This window comes from Nelumbo lutea, chromosome 7, assembly GCF_056320005.1.
Source record: "Nelumbo lutea isolate HS-2025 chromosome 7, American lotus-T2T, whole genome shotgun sequence".
Classification (NCBI taxonomy): domain Eukaryota; kingdom Viridiplantae; phylum Streptophyta; class Magnoliopsida; order Proteales; family Nelumbonaceae; genus Nelumbo; species Nelumbo lutea.
In genome coordinates this window covers 7,337,008-7,359,811 of record NC_142690.1, presented here as the reverse complement: position 1 = coordinate 7,359,811, position 22,804 = coordinate 7,337,008, and the positions used below count along the sequence as shown (strand labels likewise).

The 22,804-nt window shown below is 41.6% G+C and overlaps 1 protein-coding gene across 1 annotated transcript; it reads left to right on the top strand.

Moving 5' to 3' along the window:
• Positions 1-13,329: 13,329 nt before the first annotated feature.
• LOC148844883 (magnesium-chelatase subunit ChlH, chloroplastic) lies at positions 13,330-21,355 on the top strand. The gene is made up of 4 exons (XM_088954041.1): positions 13,330-14,931; positions 15,291-15,373; positions 17,922-19,724; positions 20,313-21,355. The coding sequence occupies exons 1-4, from the start codon at positions 13,524-13,526 to the stop codon at positions 21,165-21,167; spliced, it is 4,149 nt and encodes a 1,382-aa protein (XP_088810167.1). The 5' UTR covers positions 13,330-13,523; the 3' UTR covers positions 21,168-21,355.
• The last annotated feature ends 1,449 nt before the right edge of the window (positions 21,356-22,804 follow it).

Here is a 22,804-nt window from a genome sequence, read left to right as displayed (position 1 = left end):
GCGTCGGCCTCAGCGTTCTCCGACCTCGGGATTTGCCCGATGAAGTGTGACTAGAAGTTGAGCAGAGCCTCTCTTACTTTGGCTAAGTAGGCAATCATGGTTGGTTCACGAGCTTCGTAATCTCCTGTTACTTGGTTGACCACAAGCTGAGAATTGCTTCAGATGATGATATGCTTGGCTTTTACTTCTCTGGCTATAGCTAGTCCAGCTATCAACGCTTCATGCTCTGTTTCATTGTTGGATGCCACGAATTTGAAGTGTAGTGCGTACTCCAATTTCGTGCCACTTGGGCCGTGTAGAACTATTCTGGCTTCGCTGCCCTACTAGTTTGAGGAGCCATTTACGTGAAGGATCCAGGGGTCCTCATCCCAGTTCGCACTTGGCCTAACTAGGAGAGATGTCGTGCTGGCTACTGTCTCACAAGGCTCAGACTCAACTGGCATGGGAGCTCTGGGCTCACTCGAACCGGGGGCCTCGTGCTCAACCAGACTGGGGACTTTGGAGCTGAAAGTGCACTCCGCAATGAAATCTGCTAAGGCTTGGGCCTTAATAGCAATTCGCGGCTTGTATTGGAGGTCGTACTCGCTGAGATCAACGACCAACTTCGTCAATCGACCAGATACCTCAGGCTTAAGTAAGACTTGCCTCAAAGGTTTGTCGGTGAAGACGATAACAATATGAGCTTGGAAGTATGGGCGAAGCTTTGGAGTTGCGATGACCAGCACGTAGGCTAGCTTCTCTATCTCTGGATATCTCGTCTCTGCTCCCTGCAATACTTTACTAACGTAGTAGATGGGTCATTGGATCCGATCTACTTCCTTTATCAGTATTGAGCTAACCACTTCGTCACTTGTCGAGAGGTACAACTCTAAAACATCTCCCTCTTTGGGCCGGGTTAAGATGGCTACACTAGCGAGATATTTCTTGAGCTCGTCAAACACGAGCTGGTAGTCTTGGGTTTACTCGAACCCTTTGCTTTTGATTGCCTTAAAGAAAGGCAGACAGCAGTCCACTAACTTGGACATAAAGCGGCTCAAGGGCGGCTATGCAGCCATTCAACCTTTGAACCTCTTTCAACTTCCGGGATGGCCTCATATCTAGGATGGCCTTAATTTTATCCGGGTTGGCCTCAATGCCGCGTCGGTTGACGATGTACCATAGGAATTTACCCGAGGTAACACCAAAGATACACTTGTTTGGATTTAACTTCATGTTAAATTGTCGCAGAATTTGAAATACAAAATGTAAGTCTTGTATTAATTCATGTGAAAATTAGGTTTTGACAACCATGTCGTCTACATAACACTCTATTTTTCTGCAAATTAATGGCTCAAATAGTTTATTTACAAGCCTTTGAAAAGTTACCCCAGCATTTTTCAATCCGAATGGCATAACCTCGTAACAATACAGACCAAACTCTATTATAAAGGCAATTTTTTCTTCGTCCGCCAGGTCCATCCTGATCTTGTTATAGCTTGAATAGGCATTTAAGAAACTCAGCAACTCGTGCCCCGATGTCGCGTCCACTAGGCAGTCAATTCTAGGGAGGGGGAAGCAGTCTTTTAGACAGGTTCTGTTCAGGGCGGTGTAGTCGACGCACATGCGCCACTTGTCATTAGCCTTCTTTACCAGAACGAGGTTGGCTACCCAGCTCGAGTAATGGGTTTCTCTTATGAAGTCGGCTGCGATGAGCTTCTCAACCTCCTTGTCGACTGCTATCCATCGCTCTAGGGCTAGGCTGTGTTTCTTCTGTTTAACGGGCCTAACTACAGGATCAATATTGACTTTGTGAGTTATGAGATTAGGGTCTATGCCGGGCATCTCTGCCCCAGACCATGCAAAAACATATAAATTTTGAAGTAGGAAACTTACTAGTTCAGATCGCAGGGGCTCCTTTACTGAAACTCCGATCTGAAGTGTCCGAGCTGGGACTTCTGCTGAAGCTGGAATAGCAACTATTTCTTCCGTGGGTGCAGCTCATTCTTCGCCTTGCTCCGTAGGTCGCTCCAGTTCGAGATTGTTAGTCACCTTGGTCTTTCCCTTGAGGGTGGCAACATAGCACTTGCGAGACTCGAGTCGGTCGCCCTGCGCTACCCCCACTCCGAAGTCTGTAGGGAACTTCATTGCCAAATAATAAGTGGAAACCACCGCCCGTAGGGCATGGGTGATTGGCCGACCTATTATGGCATTGTACGGGAAGGGGGTCGTGACCACTGAGAAGTCATGGTTGAGCCTTACAACGTTGGGCCATGCGCCAACTTCCATAGGTACTATTATTTTCCCTAGGGGCCCGACTTCTTCTCCGCTGAAGCCTACTAAGGGAGTATTTGCGGGCCTCCAGTCACTCCCCTGCAGCTGAAGCTAGTCGAATGCGGCTTTGAAGAGGATATCCACCAAGTTACCTGAGTCAATGAGGATGTGCCTGACCTCAAAATCATTGATCCTTACTTTTATGACGAGCACATCGTCGTGGGGGTAGTGGACCCTGTGCGCATCGTCCTCTGTGAAGAAGATTGATTCCTCTATCTTCGGCCGCTTCGAAGGATTTTGCTCTTCTCTGGCAATTTCGCGAACTGATGTCCGAGCTGCCGCCGAGGTACAACCCGCAACGATCGAGCCTCCAATTATCATGTAGATGGTGCCCCGAACTGGCCTCTCTTCCAGGGGTTGCCTCTGTGACTACTCTGCCGGCATGTTGTTGGACTCGGGAACATCCTTACCGTGCTCCCCTTGCTGACCTACTTTATTATTATTATTATTATTATTATTATTATTATTATTATTATTATTATTATTATTATTATTATTATTATTATTATTATTATTATGTACAAAATTCCTCAGATATCTGCGACGAACGAGTTCCTCTATCTCGTTAAGGAGATTCTTATAGTTCTCGGTACTATGATCGTGGTCTCTATGAAAGCTACAATATAAATTTTTATTCCTCTCATTAGGATTCCCCCTCAGGCAAGGTGGCCACTTCACGTACGGGGCATCCTTGATTGCCATAAGGATTTTGGCCCGCTTAGCATTCAATGGGGTGTAGTTAGTTCGGTCTGCTATAGGGGCTCAAAATGGCTGACCCGGTTTGGCTCCCTAAGCTAAGTCCTTCTTTTGGTTGTCTCCTTGGCCGAAAAGTTTTCATTCTCTCTTTCTCTTCTCGGGCATGCCCTCGCCCTTCTAGTTGATCTCCTTTTCCAGGAAAGCCTTCACGTCCCACTCCATTGTTCAAGCAGAGCTGAGCTGGATTGACCCGCTCACGAGCTACGTCATAATAGACGAAAGGTTGTACCAAAGATTCTACACGCTCCCCTACCTGCGCTGCTTGCGACCTACCGAAGCCGAGCTCATACTCTACAACACTCATGAAGGGCTTTGCAGCGGACACTTGGGAGGCAGGGCCCTTGCCCAAAAAGCACTACGACAGGGGTACTATTGGCCAACAATGAAAGCAGATGCCATCGAGCTCGTCAGAAAATGTGACAAATGCCAGAAGCATGCCAATATCCACCATCAGCCCGCTACCGACCTCAAGTATCTCACCAGCCCGTAGCCTTTTGCACAATGTGGCGTCGACATACTTCGACCGTTCCCGCCAGCAATAGGCCAGAGGAAGTTCTTAGTGGTAGCAGTGGATTACTTCACCAAGTGAATAGAAGTTGAACCCCTCGTAACCATCACAGCCCGGAACGTTCAAAACTTCTTTTGGAAGAACATTGTGTGCTGCTTCGAGTTACCCCAGGCACTAGTTTCCAACAATGGCAAGCAGTTCGAGGACATCAAATTCCATAACTGGTGCCAAGACATGGGGATCCGACAGAATTTCACTTCAGTCGTACACCCTCAAGCAAACTGTCAAGCAGAAGTCACGAACAGAGCCATCCTCCACGGACTGAAGGCACGTTTGGACCAAGCTAAAGGATTGTGGGAAAATGAACTACCCAGTGTTCTATGGGCTTATCGAACCACGGAGAAAACCGCCACAGGAGAGATTCCCTTCAACCTCACTTACGACACTGAAGTAATTATCCCGACAGAGATTGAAGTACCTACGATGCAATTGGAAACATACAATGACAAGACAAATGAAGACGAGCTACGTACCAACCTCAATCTACTCGATGAAGTAAGGGACCTCACGTACATCAGGACAGCAACTTACTAGCAAAGAGTAGATCGGTACTATAACGCCATTGTCAAGAAGTGGAACCTTCGCGTCGGTGACCTGGTCCTTCGTAAAGTTATGGTACCCGAGCCCGGCGTTGACAAGCTCGGACTAATTGGAAAGGACCTTACTGAGTGAAGCGAGTGCTCGGGCAGGGAACATACGAGCTCAAAACCCTTGAAGGGAAACGAGTACCTCGAGCATGGAATATTGTCAGTCTGAGGCAGTATTACCTGTAGCCGTTGAGCAGACCACGAGTCACTTAGAGCCCAAGGGTCGAAACACCGAGCTAACATGAACCTCGGCAACACATGAAGACCAGTCGCCCCTTCGGTACGGGTAGATAGACTATAAGTCAACTTCACCTGGCTTAAGAGCCAAGAAGCCGAGCTAGTAAGATACCTCGGCGTCGCGTACAACTTAACCACCTCATTTTGGCTGAGCGAACACCAAGCGATACATAGCCCACCTCGGCATATTCCAAGAGCGAATATCAGTCGAGTAGACAGGTCGGGCACATGCCTTACTGTGTCCACCCTAACGTATGAAGTCTACTTGTAAAACTGTATACAGTCCAGAGAACAGCAAAAGAAAATCGTTCAAAACATGTACTTTCATTAATTCTACAAAATTCTTTACAAGGATTGAAGAAGGAAACAAAAACCAAGCTCACAGGCTCAGGATATAGGGACTGAACTACTTTGGGGGCTCACTGCCTTTGCTCGGAACCACTTTAGGGGCATCAACCGGATCGGTAGCCTCCACATCATCATCGACCCCTTCATCCTCAGAGTTCGGATCATTTGCTAGCTGACGCACCATGTCATCAATGATACGCGAAGTGGTGATGGCACTCGTATCAAGACCGGGGTAGGTATGCGTGATTAGCCACCGACTGAGCTTGAAGCCCTTACGGTAGGTCTCGGTCATCACGCTGTCAAACCTTGGAGACTTGACGTAGTCAATGACGGCCTAGACCTTTGTCTCCTTGAGGGCATCTTCGAAGATCTCGGTCTTCTCTTTGATGTCGCCTCTGAGGTTCTCCACCTCGTGCTCCAACTTCCCTTTTGATTCCTTAAGGCCCTGTACCTCGAGCTTTAGAGCATCCCAGTCCGCCTTGAGGCTGTCCACCTCGAGCCTCAAGGCCTCTTGGCCAACCTTGAATCCGTTCACCTTGGCCCTCAATCTGTCATTGTCTCATGCCAACTCACTCTTCTCCGCCAGCAGTACTTCGGCGAAGCTCTTTTGAGTTGAGGCATCACTCTACAAGCAGTGGATCTGACCACGAGCCACCCTCATTTCGGTGTGGGTTGTGCGGGATTACTCAGCTGCCAAAGCCCGTTTCAGGTGCCAATCAGATTGAAGGGTCAAGGCGGGCACGACTGAGTTCACCTACAAAAAGGAGACCGGTCAAAAAAAATGAGAGAGAAAGAAAGAGAATCCTTCGCAAGGAACTCACCACCATAGTATGAGAAGCAGCTCGGGCACCAAGCTGACTAGGAGTAAGATCAACCCATTATGTGACCTCCTCTAGGTATGTTGCCTCCTTACTCTTTTGAAGGCTGCATTAGGGGTTCAGAATGCTTTGACCCTCCTGACTCCCTGAGCTGGATACCGACATCTCTGACTCATGGGTGGACTCCTCGAAAGCTTCAGCGGTGACATCAGCAAGACGAGCTTCGGTTGTAGCCTTTGCAGGGCGAGTCTTAGCAGTAGTCTCTGTAGGATTAGGGATGGGCTCTACCGCCACCTCGGGCCCTTGAGGCGCCATGTCTCCCTCCAAGTCGATCACGGGGGGAGCGTCGGGGAGCTCGATCTCCGGAGCCGGAACCTGTGGAGGTTGGGCCTCGGTAGGAGTCTGTGGGGACTCGACGCACACCTTCTTGGCTACGCGTTTATTCCTCTTCATCTGGTGGTAGAGCCTCTGACTTTCTATCTTCTTCGCCTCCATGAGACCTATAGTGAAGCTCGACATTAGTAACATCGGGGCTCAAGCCAGCCTGGATGAGCTTCTCCTCGGCTGTGAAATCCTTGTAGTTCATCCCGAGCTGAGCCCATGACTGTAGTAACTTCTTGGTCTTCCTATCAAGGATAACATCGAGGTCTTGAACGGCCACCTTCCAGTCAATGGGGAAAGGCCACCCCGTGCCGCTCCAAACTACAAAGTAGTCTCACTTCTAGGTTGGGACTTTACTCAGGAGCTTGTGCATTAATTTAAAACCCGGGCGGGGAGACAGGTAGTAGGCCTGCCTATGCCCGGGGAGAACGCCCGAAGCGTTCTTCTTTATTGCTAGGATGGAACAAAGAATATCTAAGTCTATAGGGAAGGCGCGATCGAAGTAGGGGGAAATGGTCCCAACTACATTATGCATAGAATTCAGGTGGAGTTGGTCCAAGGTAATGTTGAAGTGCACCAGCACCTCAACAATCAGGGGGTGAAGAGGGAGACGGAGTCCAGTGGCCAGTTGCTCCCTGAAGACCATGATCTCATCAGGACCGTGATCCCATGGAAAACCGCTAGTAGGAAGGCTGTAAGAGTACTCCCTAGGAAGGTGAAACCTTTGTATGAGATCCTGAAGTCTCTCCGTGGGAGGTGGATGCCAAATGGCCCGAAGTCACCCGTACCTTGAACGACTGGGCGGCAAAAGAAGCACCCTAAGCCAAGGTACCCACCTCGGGCTCGTCTATAAGACTACACTAGACGACATGAAAGCACGGAAAGAAAAGAAAGTTTAGAAGAGAAAATGAAGCTCAGGGACTCACCGTAAAAGACGCAACCAGACTGAGGAAATGACTGAACTAGAAGACCCGAGCTAGGAGCCTCAGACGCGAGCTCAATACTGACACTGAAGACTTTGTGGCGAAGAAAATGAACAAGGTCCCCCACTATTTATAGCCGTTGTATCCGGGCATTGACGGTCGAGATTGAGACGATCCAACGGCTCTCAAAGAAATCGGCTACGGGCTCCTCGAGGTGAAATCAGTTTAGCGCATTTTTTGGCATCCACGAAATCCAAATCGCGTGACGTCCACACGTAAACCAAACGCGACCCGAGTTTCTTTTGATTGATTCAAGCACCAGACCTGTCCGGCTAGGTGAATCGCACGACGGAGTAGTATGAGTACTGAAACCAAATCCACTCGGCGCATCATGAACTCCCCGCACTAGGTCAGCACCGCCAGCATAGGGAGTGGGGGGCAATTGATGGATGGTGATTTGGCCCGACCTCGTAGCACGGGGACACGTGGGTATGACCTTGCTCAAGCGATGACTCAGCGTGACAGCACAACAAGGGTAACTGAAACTTAGTGATAAGGGCTCACTGAGTTTAATCCGGCAACTCGGCGAGTTAGGCTACTCACCAAGAGTCGTCTGCCTTGCATCTTCTTCCCAAGGCTGAAGCGCTCCGAGCTGCCTCTGAGCTCGGGGCCTCCTGACTTTTCCTAATGCTCAAGCTCCTCCTAGTGGGTTTTAGGCCACTCCCAAAGAAGGAACGCCCCGATCTGCCTCTAGTCACCCCGAGGTAAAAACACTTCGGGTCAATGCCACTGGTGTAGCTCGCCGCAGGCAGCTCGCCACTTGTAGGGTAGCTCACAAAAGAGCGGTTCGACATATCACAGGAAGATCTTCTGCCTGACAACTATGCCCAACAAACCTGGAGACTGCGATCACGTCTTTTATTTGACAGTGTCGTGCTTGCCACCTTTGGAAGATGTCTTACATCTGACAAGTACATACCCTACAACGACAGCCCCGCACGTGCCACCTTAGCCCTAGCTGTAACGGCTGCGGCAGGACGACAATGGCAGTTATACCTGCCCTGACATAAGCAGGTGGGCCTGATTCGACAGAGTTCTGTTATAAATAGCCCCAATCCCAAAGGGTAGAGGTAAATTTTCTGATACTCGCACTATCTGCACTCTTAGCCTCCTTTACTCTCCTTGCATCTTTCACAAACCTCTAACTTAAGCGTCGGAATGTTCCCGCCAGGCAAGCCTCCTGGGAATTCCTCATCTTCTCCATCTCATGTACCACCTAGGAGCCACGCGCTCGCTAGCCAGGAGTGACCGGATCGCGCACCATCAGGTATCATTGACAAATATACCTATAATTGGAATTATCATCAATACACAAATAGGTAGTTTTGGGTATCACCGACAAACTTACGTATAATTGGAGTTATCATCAATACACAATAGGTAGTTTTGGGTGTCATTGACAAACCTACATATAATTGGAACCATCATCAATCACATCAATAGCCTATCTCAACCTAAATAAATTGGATGAGAAAGGGAAAGTTATAGTCAGAGAGAGTTATTTAAAGTTATGTTGCAAGTTGGTCCAAAAATCAACAAAATTATGGCAATCCGGCTATACATTTGAAATTATAAAAACTCTATGCCATGTCATTAGAGGCTTATGTGGTTGTTACCAACATGAGACACTTAATCCATGTTGAACAAAGCAAAAAAGCCTATACCGAAAATAGGTTTTGAGTTTCTCTCCCTCTCTCACTCTCACAATCATATCTCGATCCCCCACTCTCTCAGCTTCAGTCTGCAACCAAATCAAAACCTCTCTCTCTCTCTCATTCATATTTTTTAATTTTTCTTACAAACGTATACAATATTAATTAAACTGTACAAAAAAACATAAGACCAACTTAATATAGTTTTAAAATCATTACAATCAAATTACAAAATTTCTATCAAGTTTGTGTAAATTTTATAACCAAAGTTTGGTGTAATAATTTTAGAACCTTACCAACTTGGTCACATATTCTTTTATATGGTTTTATTAATACCATATAAGTGTATAAGAAAATAAAAAAAAAAAAGAAAAAGAATGAGAGGAAGTGGGAGAGAGATTAAGGGAGAATGAGAGAGAATGAGAGAGATTGAGGGAGAACAATAGGGAGACACACATACACACACAGACATTGATAAAGAGAACGTAAATATAGAAACCGAAAACCATTTATGTATATATATGTATATATAGAGAAAGAGAGAGTCAAAACCCTTTTTTATTTTCAAATCACTCAACATTAAAGGGAAATTTTGATATAAGCTCTTTGTTATGTCCAACACGGATTAAGAATCTCATTTTGGCAACAACCACATAAGCCTCTGATGACATGATGGGGGTTTTTATAATTTGAAATGTAGAGCCGGTTCTTAGAGTTTTGTTGGTTTTTTGACCAACTTACATCTTAAATTTAAATGTACAGCCAACCCTAACTATTCAACCATCCTAATATTTGGTATAGCCAATGACCGATGTTGCTAATGGATGTATATAATGTATGTTTATATTTCTTAAGTTTCATCCATTTTGAACCTAATACAAATGATTTTCAAATTTTAGAATTTGTGCACTCTTACAAATTTTTCTTAGGTTATTAACTTCAATAGAAAAGCCTGAACTTTTGGATAAAAGTAGCAATAAAATGTTGTAATTTAAGCCAATAATAAAGGGCATGTTTGGTTCACTGCTCTAGGCATTCTTTTTTTAATTCTTGCTCATCATGTGCAAAAAATAGGCAATAATGAATAACATTAAGAGCTTTTGGTTACAAAATTATTGCCATGGGTTTCTTTTTTTTTTTCAAAATGAAAAATTAGCCCATAGCATAAGAGTTGAGGTAACCTCCATAATCATGCCCCATATTTCTCATTTTCATTCCTTAAAGAAACTCTATGCCCATGATTTTGGAGTCCCAGGCCAGTGGTTTATGACTACTAACACAGTTTTTTTAAGAATGAAAATGAGCAACATATGGCATTTGTCAATTTGGAAAGAATTCATTTTTCAAGAAACAAGTGTTTGGTTCATAGCAATATTTTCCATTCTACCCATTTTTATATATTCTTGTCCATTTTCGAATTTCATCTTGGATAAGAATGAGAAAGAATTAAATCACCCAAAATTTTCCACATTTTATTTCTTTTAGCACAGTAGGCATAATTCCTTAAAATTGGGGGGTTTTAATTCTTGAAACATCCCAAAATTTTCCACATTTCATTTCTTTTAGCACAGTGGGAAACGAGATTTCGCATAATTCCTTAAAATTGGTGGGTTCTAATCCTTGAAACATAGGGCAGGTGGCAAATTTTGTGGGTCCAAAGGGACATGCCGGTTTATGTCAGAGAATACTTGATTCCAGACCACCATAAATTCCATTTTCCTCTCTCTTTCCATTTAATTTTCTCTCTACTCACTATTTATGCCTCATCTCTCTCCTCTTATACGTGCAAATGGACATGCCACTTCACTTAAGTAGTAGTATCTAGGGTTGCAACCTGGCTGGGCCTAACCTAAGCCCGACTTGACCAAACCTGAATCTTGCTTTAGTTGGGCTTGAGTTTTCAGGCAGCAAGTTGGGTCTATGCTAGAAAACCGGGGCTTGACTTAAACATGGATTGAGGCCTTAGCCCAATCTTGGCCCAACCCAACCTGGGCCTGATCCAATTCAAACCCACCAAAATAAATACATAAATACATGTTTTATTTATATAAAAAATATCCTTTTTTAATTATAAATGAAATTTATACATATTTTCAATGAATTGTGCTCCTAAATTGGACCAGAAAATCCAACAAAAGATACCTATATAAAAATTCGTAAATAAAATTTTTTCAAACCTGACTAACCCCCTCAAATCCAACCCAAGCATGAACCCAAGTTAAGCTTGGTTTGGGTCTGGATTGATAAACTTGGACTTAACCGAGGTTGGACTAGGCCCAAGCCCAAGTTTAGGGTTGGCCAATCTAACCTAATCAAGTTGTACCTCTGGTAGTATTAAAAGTATCAACTTTTCAAGAATAGCTTAATTACCATTCGTCCACCTCTTTTAAGACAAACTGGTTGGTAAGGCCTCCTACTAGATATAGAGAAGGCTTGGATCAAATCCCACCTACACCAGGGTTAGGGATGGGTTACCTCCCTCCCCAATAAATCATTCAATTCAGCCACTTCAACTGTCATGAAGGGGCCCTTAGTAAACATCCTGAAATTCTAGGATACACAAATCTCAGCCTCACAGCTATAGAGAGAAAGATTTAAGAGAGAGAATGAGGGAGGAGAGGAAAGATAACGTGGTGTGAGTGTCACTTGGACTTAGCCCCATTTAAGCATATAAGAAAACTACCAAATCCCCTCACTCAGGGCTTGTTTTTCTTTTTCTTATTCTTTTTTTTTTTATTGGATTGTTAGGGGGAAATTTGGTATATGTTTGGCATCGATGCTACAGATACAACACCGTTTTCTCTGCTGATGTGTGGGTTGGAAGCATCGTTTTCTGATAAAATAGTGTCTTCTTTTTTGCTTGGAAACGTTGCTTGCTGCCAAGTATGACATTTCCTGGAGCAACAACAACATTTTCTGTTTTGTACCAGTGCTCCATGTCCGTTTTCAGCATTGGTACCCATTATAAGAAGTCCACATCACTGCCACATCACGCCTTCATTGGCAACAATGAGCTATAATATGAGAAAACGTCAAATTCGGTGTTGCTCCAAACCACACCTCAATTTCCAAGACGTAACTTGGAGCACTATTTTTTATGGAAAAACAGTTCCAAACAAACAAGCATTTCCTGGAGCACTGTTTTTTCCAATGTGGTGTTGATTTGTTACCGTTTTCTAGAGTAACGACATCGACGCTAAACAAACACTTGGTCAATGGGATTTTGGTTCTCATTGAGATACTAATGTTCTTTTTTATGGGACAAAATTGTCCCTTTTTAGAAATGGCTTTTTATGGCTAAAATGGTCATTGTCTTATTTACTTATAAAATAAAAGAACATAAGTACACTCCAGGATAAGTATTTCTTGGGATTTACTTACCTAGAAAATGCATTTATCTAAATAAATAACTTTTCAATAAGAGAACGGGGCCTTAGAGTTAGAAAAGGGCGTTAGTAAAATAGAGCTTTCACCTAATATTGGTGTAAGCAATATGAGCATTAGATTGAATGGGTATGGTCCTAAAAGTTGTTTCACAAAGGAGTCATCCTTAAACTCAAATTCATGTTTGTAGACCTGTTCAGGCTAGGGGTGTCCACGGTTTGGTTACTGAACCATGGGCCTTTTTTTATAACCAAACTAGTATTACCAGTTTTTGGATAACTGGTAACCAAAACCAATCAATTAACCGGTTGATCGGTTTAGTTAACTATTGGTTGGTTCGTTGATTTTTTGGATTTTTATTTTTACAATATATATTATATAAATATATAATAAAAATTTATAAATATACATATAATATTATATTTTAAATAATAAATAATATATCATATATTATAAATATATATTTATATATAATGCATATTTATTAATTTATAATATATAAATAATATTAAATATATATAATATATAATATACATGAATATATATAAAATATATAGAAATATATGTATACAGGTTAGTTCAATTAACTACCGGTTTTCTATATTGGTTAAATGCTGAAACCAAACCAGTACCTTCAGTCAGTTTTTTCGAATCAGTTCAGTTTTTCGGTTTTTTTTCTCACCCCTAGTTCAAGCTTGAGCTTAGCTTTTACCAAAATTTGAATGGGTCCGGTCCAAAACCTGAACCCAAAACAGTGTAAAACCGAGCCGAAGCCCGGTCCGTTAACAGATCTATTTGTCCGTCCCGAGATTAACAAAGTAATAATTTGGGCTCTTAGTCCTGAATTCCAGGAAACACAAATCTCAGCCCCTCAGGTATTATCTTTTCTGTACTTATATCCACGAGAGAGAGAGAGAATATGTGGTGTGAGGATCACTTGGCAGTCGGCATACTTGGCCCTATTTAAGCACACAGAAAAAATATCAATTCCTCGTCGTTCACAGTCACAAACTCAAAAGCAAGAATCTTTACAAGAAAAGGTATTGAAAGAGAAGATCTTTTATCCTCTCAGCCCCATCCGACTCATCATCCATTCCTCCTCAATTCAAGTTTGGGAATCCAAACCATCCAATGAGAAGGCAATGAACTTCATCGCTTTACATCTGAGGATAGATAAAACACAAACCCTTTTAAAAAAAAAAAAAAATCAGACATCATACAGTCCTTGTCAACCCACTTCTTACCACGTGTCCATCACTGCACCACTACCTGAATAAACCACTGCCTCATACCCCCTCGTTCACTTCTCGCCACACAAATGTACATAAACTTACCACCCTCCAACCTCCCAAGAAGAAAGAAGGAACTCTAGAAGAAGATTAACCAGAGAGAGTAGAAAAGGATTATTTTGTGTTTCTTTTCTATAATCCCTCTGTAAGCTCTCTGTCTCTGGGTCTGTTCAAGAGACAGCAGTTTTCTTGAGGCAAAAACTTCCAGCAATGGCGTCTCTAGTGTCTTCACCATTCACATTGCCTGCCTCCAAGGTAGACCACCTCTCCTCTCTTTCTCAAAAGCATTTTTTGCTTCATTCCTTCCTACCCAGGAAGCTAAATCAATACAGTAGCAGTAGAACTGGCTTAAGAGTGAAATGTGCTGCAACTGGCAATGGTTTGTTCACCCAAACCACTCCAGAAGTCCGTCGAATTCTTCCCGACCAAAATCCAGGCTTACCCAGAGTTAAAATAGTCTATGTGGTACTTGAAGCTCAATACCAGTCTTCCCTCTCAGCTGCCGTCAGGTCCCTCAACAGCAAAGGGCGGTACGCTTCGTTCGGAGTTGTTGGTTACTTGGTCGAAGAGCTTCGAGATGAATCTACTTACCAGACATTCTGTAAAGATCTTGAGGATGCTAACATCTTTATTGGTTCGCTTATTTTCGTGGAAGAGCTCGCAAGGAAGGTCAAGGCAGCCGTTGAAAAGGAGAGAGACAGACTGGATGCAGTTCTGGTGTTCCCTTCTATGCCTGAAGTGATGAGACTAAACAAGTTGGGTTCATTCAGTATGTCACAGCTCGGGCAGTCCAAGAGTCCCTTCTTCCAGCTCTTCAAGAAAAAGAAGTCCTCTGCGGGTTTCGCAGATAGCATGTTGAAGCTTGTGAGGACTCTGCCCAAGGTTCTCAAGTACTTACCAAGCGATAAGGCTCAAGATGCTCGGCTGTATATACTTAGTCTGCAATTCTGGCTTGGAGGATCCCCGGATAATTTGCAGAATTTTATCAAGATGATTTCTGGGTCATATGTTCCGTCTCTTAAAGGAGCTAAGATTGAATATGCGGATCCGGTTCTGTTCCTAGACACTGGGATATGGCATCCTTTGGCTCCTTGTATGTATGATGATGTGAAGGAGTACTTGAATTGGTATGGAACTAGAAAGGATGCCAATGAGAAGCTGAAGGATCCGAATGCTCCTGTTATTGGGTTGGTTTTGCAGAGAAGCCATATTGTTACCGGGGACGATGGCCACTATGTAGCTGTGATCATGGAGTTGGAGGCAAGAGGGGCCAAGGTGATACCAATATTTGCCGGTGGGCTTGATTTCTCCGGGCCAGTGGAGAAGTTCTTCATTGATCCAATCAGCAAAAAACCTTTTGTACACTCGGCGGTGTCACTTACAGGTTTTGCACTGGTGGGAGGGCCTGCAAGGCAGGATCATCCCAGAGCTGTTGAGGCATTGACGAAGCTTGATGTGCCATACATTGTCGCACTGCCATTGGTGTTTCAGACAACAGAAGAATGGTTAAACAGTACTCTTGGGTTGCACCCAATCCAGGTGGCTTTGCAGGTTGCTCTTCCTGAGCTGGATGGTGGTATGGAGCCCATTGTTTTCTCCGGCCGTGATCCTAGAACTGGTAAGTGAAGCTGTTCTCCCTAGTGTCTTCGGTCTGGTTTATTTATTTATTCCTTTGGCATATCTATTTAGTTGGCATTGTTATTTACATAATACGATATTTGGATGCTTTTGATGAACCGAGTTCAGTTATGTGATTTTTTTTATTCCTTTACTTACTTTTGGATAGATTCTCTTATAGAAATTTGATTTTACATTTGTTTTTCTCTGTTTGTTTCCTTCTTATACACTGCAACTTTTTGTTCTTCTTCTTCTCGAGTTCTGTATTTTGCTCTTTTGTTTTTTTGTGCTTTACATGGCGTACTAATAATTTTTTTTAGCTGATTGTTGGTGGGATTTTTTATGTAATATGTTCTGCAGGGAAATCACATGCTCTTCATAAGAGGGTGGAGCAGCTCTGCACCAGGGCAATCAAATGGGCCGAACTGAAAAGGAAAACAAAGGTATTTATTCTCTCAAAGATGCTAATATCACCAGGGCAATCAACTTTGGCTACCACAGGACTTTCATAATCTAAATCGGGGGTTCAAATTAGCATAATACCACCAACAACCACCTGCCAATATTACAGAGCAGGTGGTGTCACAACTCACAAGTTAACCATGAAAGCTACTTACTGTCTCTAGAATCTCTCTTTTTCTCTAATGTAGGAAGGTAGGTCGTATGGAATCTAGGTGGGCTGAAAATGTAGAGGAATGAATCAAGAAGATGAAAGGCAACTTTAGGAGAGTTTATTAGAAATATCTAACTATTGAGGTTTTTTACCCATACTGATGAAACCTCAGAAAACCAAGATTTAGGTGTAGGATTCTTCTTTGAAATTTTCTGTACAAAATTAAAACAGGGAGATAAAAAAGGCCATTGCTCAATGTTGGTCCCAGCTATTTGGGGCCTTGGAAGGGGTTGACAAGATAAGGTCCTAACCTTTGACATTTTTCCCTGCACAAAGTGGTCATTCTCAAACTTGAACCCATGTTCTCATGCTTGTGAGCCTAAGATTTTACCATTACAGCAAGCAATGGCCCCTAGAATAGGGAGATTGCAGAGGAAAATTTAATTTGAAGGGGGTTCTGAGTAGCTTGGGCACAAAAGGACAAAAAACACTGTTAATAAAATCAAAGATAAAACCTGAAAATTCTAGTAAGTTAGGATTTTAGGTTGAATTTTGGATTTAAAGTTGGAAGGGTAAATTATAACAGAGAATAGTGAAAGTAAATTAAGTTTGAAACGGATCTGAATAAATCTTATATAAAAAGATAAATTTCCCAAAGAGATAGTTAGAAAAAAAAAGAAGAGAAATAATTGAGAAAAGTTGAAATTAGGGAAGCTTATGTTTCCTTTTATGTTTACCGTTGATGTTTAGGGATTTGTTTATTACAGGGGTATGTTTGTCTATTCAGTTTTATTACGGGGGTACATCATAATTCATACAATCTTGGATAGATGTGTATATTGTGTATTTATGACCTGTGTACGACTGTACATGTTTTTTCTTTGAATAAGAAGATATGTGTACATGTATATTATATATTTATACCTTCATATACATCAATCATAGAGTATATTAATTATTTATAATATGTATATGATTACCCTAAACTCATACCCATGCAAAACATGTGGAAATGCCCGCATTTCATGTATTGTATTTATAATAATTTAGGTGATAATAATTTAACAACAGATATGACATTAAACATAATGGATGGAAAAATAGGATTCATGTAGCCAACCCCATATAGGTAGGATAAGGCTTGGATGATGATTATGATGGTGATGCATTTACAATTATATGTACGCAATGTACATATGTATATAGGCATTTATTTAGGGAATTTGTGCATGTTTTCAATCTAGTCTACTGCTAAATTGGGCTATAAAAGGTGGATGTGCACAACATATTGAAAAACCCTTTCAAACCCAACAAACACATCCAAGCCCGACCCTGAGCCTGGCCCCGGGATGTGTTGGGTTCATCTCAGATTGGGTCTGTATTGACCCTTAGCCTGATGCAACCCACCTAAGTTGCATCCCTAATTAAACCTGTAATACAAAGTGATTTAAAGAATTAAATCACTCAAAAAAGCACTTCCAGTTCATTCTTCGAATCATAAGGAATATTTAGAGAGAAATAATAGGGCTTGGATCACTGTTCGCCCAAGCTACAAAATTGCCATTGGCAAGCTTCAGACAAAAGAAAACATTACAATTCTTATTCTACTTATCCTATGACGGTGAAACTTAAAATACACCTTAAATAAGATCCAAAAAATTTACCTATCACACTAAATACCCACTGTCATTAAGTAAAATTACGAAGTACCTCAAACAGAGATCCAAAATATCAGATTTTTTTTTTAAACCATACCTCTCTCTAGTAAGCTATGTTCCACTAGGTAACAACATCATCATCTAAAGGGGTTAATATCAATAAAAATTGAATGTGAGATAATTATGGGATTTGAAAATGGCACTCGCATGCAACATGTAAAGTCTAGTAGAGAATATATTCTCATTATAATTAATGCAAAGTATCCTAACAACTCCAGAAGTATCCACATATTTAGAGTGATGGAGAATGATGTTGAGCATAGTAAGCAATCAGGAATACCTTGACTTAAAGAAATTCAATAAATATGAAAAAAGGTTCATAATGCTTTAATGATACTAGAACAAGAAAACAATATTTTCTTTGCTGCTTATGATTTCGTGATATAATAAGTGCTAGTGTGCATTGTGTTAATCTGATTTGGTTATTTTTCATTACCAATGTGTATTCATTTGGTTTAGATTGGCTTTAAGTCCTTAATACTTAGTAGATACATATTTAAGTATATTTTTACGACATTATGATATTGTTTTGTCCTTACTCCTTAATTGCAACCCTCCAAGAAAAATTTCCCAGTGATTATGCAGTACTGGTCAATATTTATCATGTAGTTAAGACAAGTGTATGTGTTTATCTAAGACCATGATGATCAATGACTGCAGACAGAGAAGAGGCTTGCAATCACTGTCTTTAGCTTTCCACCCGACAAGGGCAATGTTGGATCGGCTGCCTATCTCAATGTCTTTGCCTCCATCTATTCTGTCCTAAAGGATCTCCAAAAGGATGGATACAATGTTGAGGGCCTGCCAGAGACAGCTGAAGCCCTGATTGAAGATGTCATTCATGACAAGGAGGCACAATTCAGCAGTCCAAACCTCAATATTGCATACAAAATGGGTGTCAGGGAGTACCAGAGCCTCACTCCATATGCCACTGCTTTAGAAGAGAGCTGGGGCAAGCCACCTGGAAATCTGAACTCTGATGGTGAGAACCTTTTGGTCTATGGAAAGCAATATGGAAATGTTTTCATTGGTGTGCAGCCTACATTTGGATATGAAGGTGATCCAATGCGACTCCTATTCTCCAAATCAGCCAGTCCACACCATGGATTTGCTGCATACTACACTTTCGTTGAGAAGGTATTCAAGGCTGATGCAGTACTCCACTTCGGTACTCATGGTTCACTGGAATTTATGCCTGGAAAACAGGTTGGGATGAGTGATGTATGTTACCCTGACAGTCTCATAGGGAACATTCCCAATGTATACTATTATGCTGCTAACAATCCATCTGAAGCTACCATTGCCAAGCGCCGCAGCTATGCCAATACAATAAGCTATCTGACACCTCCTGCAGAGAATGCTGGGCTCTACAAAGGCCTAAAGCAGCTCAGTGAGCTGATATCTTCCTACCAGTCACTTAAAGACACTGGTCGTGGGCCTCAGATTGTGAGCTCCATCATCAGCACTGCTAAGCAGTGCAACCTTGACAAGGATGTTGACCTTCCTGAAGAAGGGGAAGGACTATCAGCCAAAGAGCGAGACCTCGTGGTTGGGAAGGTTTACTCCAAGATCATGGAGATTGAGTCCCGCCTACTACCATGTGGTCTTCATGTCATTGGTGAGCCACCATCAGCCATGGAGGCAGTTGCAACACTAGTCAATATTGCTGCCTTGGACCGCCCAGAAGAAGGGATATCCTCACTCCCAGCAATATTAGCTGAGACAGTGGGAAGGGATATAGAGGATGTATATAGAGGAAATGACAAGGGTATACTGAAGGATGTAGAGTTGCTACGTCAGATAACAGAAGCATCACGTGGAGCAATATCAGCTTTTGTTGAAAGGACCACAAATAACAAGGGACAAGTGGTTGATGTGGCTAACAAATTGAGCTCAATCCTTGGCTTTGGTTTGAATGAGCCATGGGTGCAGTATTTGTCAAATACAAAGTTCTACAGGGCTGACAGGGAGAAGCTTAGGACCTTGTTTCAGTTCCTGGGAGAATGCTTGAAGTTGGTTGTTGCTGACAATGAACTAGGGAGCTTAAAGCAAGCCTTGGAAGGTAGTTACGTAGAACCAGGACCAGGTGGAGACCCAATCAGGAACCCCAAGGTGTTGCCAACGGGTAAGAACATTCATGCACTAGACCCACAGGCTATTCCAACAGCAGCAGCAATGCAAAGTGCAAAGGTGGTTGTGGAAAGGTTGCTTGAGAGGCAGAAGGCTGACAATGGAGGAGAGTACCCCGAGACCGTTGCACTGGTGCTGTGGGGTACAGATAATATCAAGACTTATGGGGAATCATTAGCTCAAGTTTTGTGGATGATTGGGGTGAGACCTGTTGCAGATACCTTTGGCCGTGTGAACAGGGTGGAGCCAGTGAGCCTTGAAGAGCTTGGACGACCTAGAATTGATGTTGTTGTCAATTGCTCAGGAGTGTTTAGAGATCTATTCATCAATCAGGTATGTTTATTTAATTTTATGTTTCTCCTATTTGTTTGATATTGCTTGAATATAGTGCATGCTGGTAAGTAGAAAAACTGGTCAGTTTGCAGCAGAATCCTCCATTTAATTGTCTTACCCCACTTTGAGGACTCCTTTTCTAGGGTTTAATCCAATTGGATGATCACAACCATTTTATATATTTCTTTCTTTCAGTATAGCTGGAAGATCACAAACTTGCAACCATCCAATCTGGTCTACTTCTTGGCATGGGAGACATGCTATGTAGCCTTTATCTGATCCTGATTATGCTTCATATGATATATATGACTAGTAATTGGTTTTAGTTAGCCATCCCTTCAAGTGTAATCTCCTAAAAATCTGATTGACCTTAATGCTGGAACCTAATACCTGATCTTTTGTCGGGAACAGTAACAAAGGAGAAAAAAGACTGGTTCCTTGTTCAAAAGGGAAACCATTTTCATGCTCAGTAGTCAGTAGACGATTACATCTCACAAAGCCATTAATTCTTGAGGCTAGCTTTCAACATACTTTCAGTTTTTTGTTTGGTATAATCTTGGTGATTTTTTTTCTCTATTTTTTCCACAGATGAATCTCCTGGACAGTGCAGTGAAGATGGTTGCAGAACTAGATGAACCAGAAGACCAGAACTATGTCAAGAAACATGCAGTACAACAGGCACAAGCCCTTAGCATTGGTCTGCGTGAGGCTGCAACTCGTGTCTTCTCCAATGCTTCAGGCTCCTATTCCTCCAACATCAACCTTGCTGTTGAGAACTCATCATGGAATGATGAAAAACAACTTCAAGATATGTACTTAAGCCGCAAGTCATTTGCCTTCGACTGTGATGCCCCTGGTGCAGGGATGACTGAGAAGCGCAGGGTCTTTGAGATGGCACTCAGTACTGCTGATGCCACATTCCAGAATCTTGACTCATCTGAAATATCACTTACTGATGTCAGCCACTACTTTGACTCAGACCCCACGAACCTTGTCCAGAACCTCCGAAAGGATGGTAAGAAGCCCAGTGCATACATTGCTGACACAACAACAGCCAATGCCCAAGTTCGAACACTTGCAGAAACCGTACGGCTTGATGCACGAACAAAATTGCTCAACCCCAAATGGTATGAAGGTATGATGGCTAGTGGGTATGAGGGTGTTCGTGAAATTGAGAAGAGACTTACTAATACAGTTGGTTGGAGTGCCACCTCGGGCCAAGTCGACAACTGGGTATATGAAGAGGCAAACTCAACATTCATTCAAGATGAGGAGATGCTAAACAGGCTCATGAACACTAATCCAAACTCATTCAGGAAGCTTGTACAGACTTTCCTAGAGGCAAATGGACGTGGGTATTGGGAGACATCTGAGCAGAATGTTGAAAGGTTGAGGCAGTTGTACTCAGAAGTTGAAGACAAGATTGAGGGGATTGATCGATGAATACCTTTAAACTCAAAAAGCGCATGTACTAAAAATTTTAAACTTGGTTGGTTTTAGCCAGGCATGGCTTTTCTCTGTATTTATGTCATGGGAGATGAGTTACTTGTAGCTACCAAGGACATGGAAATGTGAATTTGTTTAGCAGTTTTACACTAATATGAATAAATTTTCCAAGGATGTTTTGTATACATTTTTGTTTCTGGTTAGAAGATGATTTTGCAAGTCTTTGGTTTGTAGTCAACTTTATGCAGTGTTTTGGTCATTTTCATCAAAACCACATCCAACAATCTGGTCGTAAGTCAAGACAAATCAACCACATCACCATTTTCTCTGCCATTTCTATTGTCACAAGCCCCTCTAGAATCCTTGAATTGACAGATTAGTTCAACAATCCATTGATGAAGGTTGATGTACCAGTGCTGAACATGTTCTTTACTTTTTTTTTTTTTTTTTTTTGTTTGGAGAGTACATTGTTTGTTACCATCAAATTGAAATCTTCTGAATCATCAGTTGGTTCACCTGAATAAACATTACAGTGTAGCAGTTGCAATGCTGAACCATTTGAGCCTAGTTTGTGAGAAGTGAGATGAATAAAAATCAGTGTATCAGCTGTAATTGTGTCAATATCTAGAGGCTATAGATTTAAAAATGGTGAACAAACAATGAATTCATCATGTGAACTTAAATGGACCCCAAGAACGTGAAGAACGATCTACAATTAGTTGGACAATTTTTCGTTGAACTATATCGAGATGCCATCAGGAGAAATTTGCAAAATAGAGTCCATTTATTGGATGACAAAGATTTAACAAGAATGTGCATTTCTTTTATCCATCAAAAGCACCCTAAACATTATAGCAATGTATTTCCCTCGTCTTTTTGTTTTCAAAAAATTTCTCCATTCTTCTTATTGCTTAAGGCTTTGGGAGTGCTTAAATTAAAAATAAGAGCTTATTGAATAAGTGCTTAAAAACAAGTACTTATTCAAATAAGCACTAATTTGCATTTGGCACCCAACTTTTTCAAGTGCTTATTTTTTAAAATCAGCACTAATTTTATATTGGGCATTTGGTAGTCTTTTTTTTTTCTAATAAGCACTTAATTAAGCATTTGTGACTTTTGTTCTTCATTTTCTTTCAAATTTTCAAAATGTACCCTTTGAAAACACTCTTATGAAAATACTTTTATAACAATACTTTTACAAAAGTACTTTTACGAAAACACTTTACGAAATCACTTTTCAGAAAGTACCCTTACAAAAGTACTTTTATGAAAATACTTTATGAAAACACTTTTTCAAAAGTACTTTTTATTAGTACTTTCATAAAGTGCTTTTGTAAAAGTATTTTTGTAAAAATGCTTTCGTAAATGTACTTTTATAAAATCCAACTAGGGATAATTTTATAAGCGGTGTTTTAAAATTCAACTAGAAATAATTTTGGAAGAAAAAATTGAATAAATGCTTATTGTATAATCAATTAAAAAAAGTTTAAAATTTGACTTAAAAAATAAGCCCTTATTTTTAAAATAAACATTTATTTTAAATTTATTTTTTAAATACCAATAAGTGCTTAATGACCCAAATAATCACTTATTTTAAATAAGCATTTATTTTTAAGCACTTCCAAATATGACCT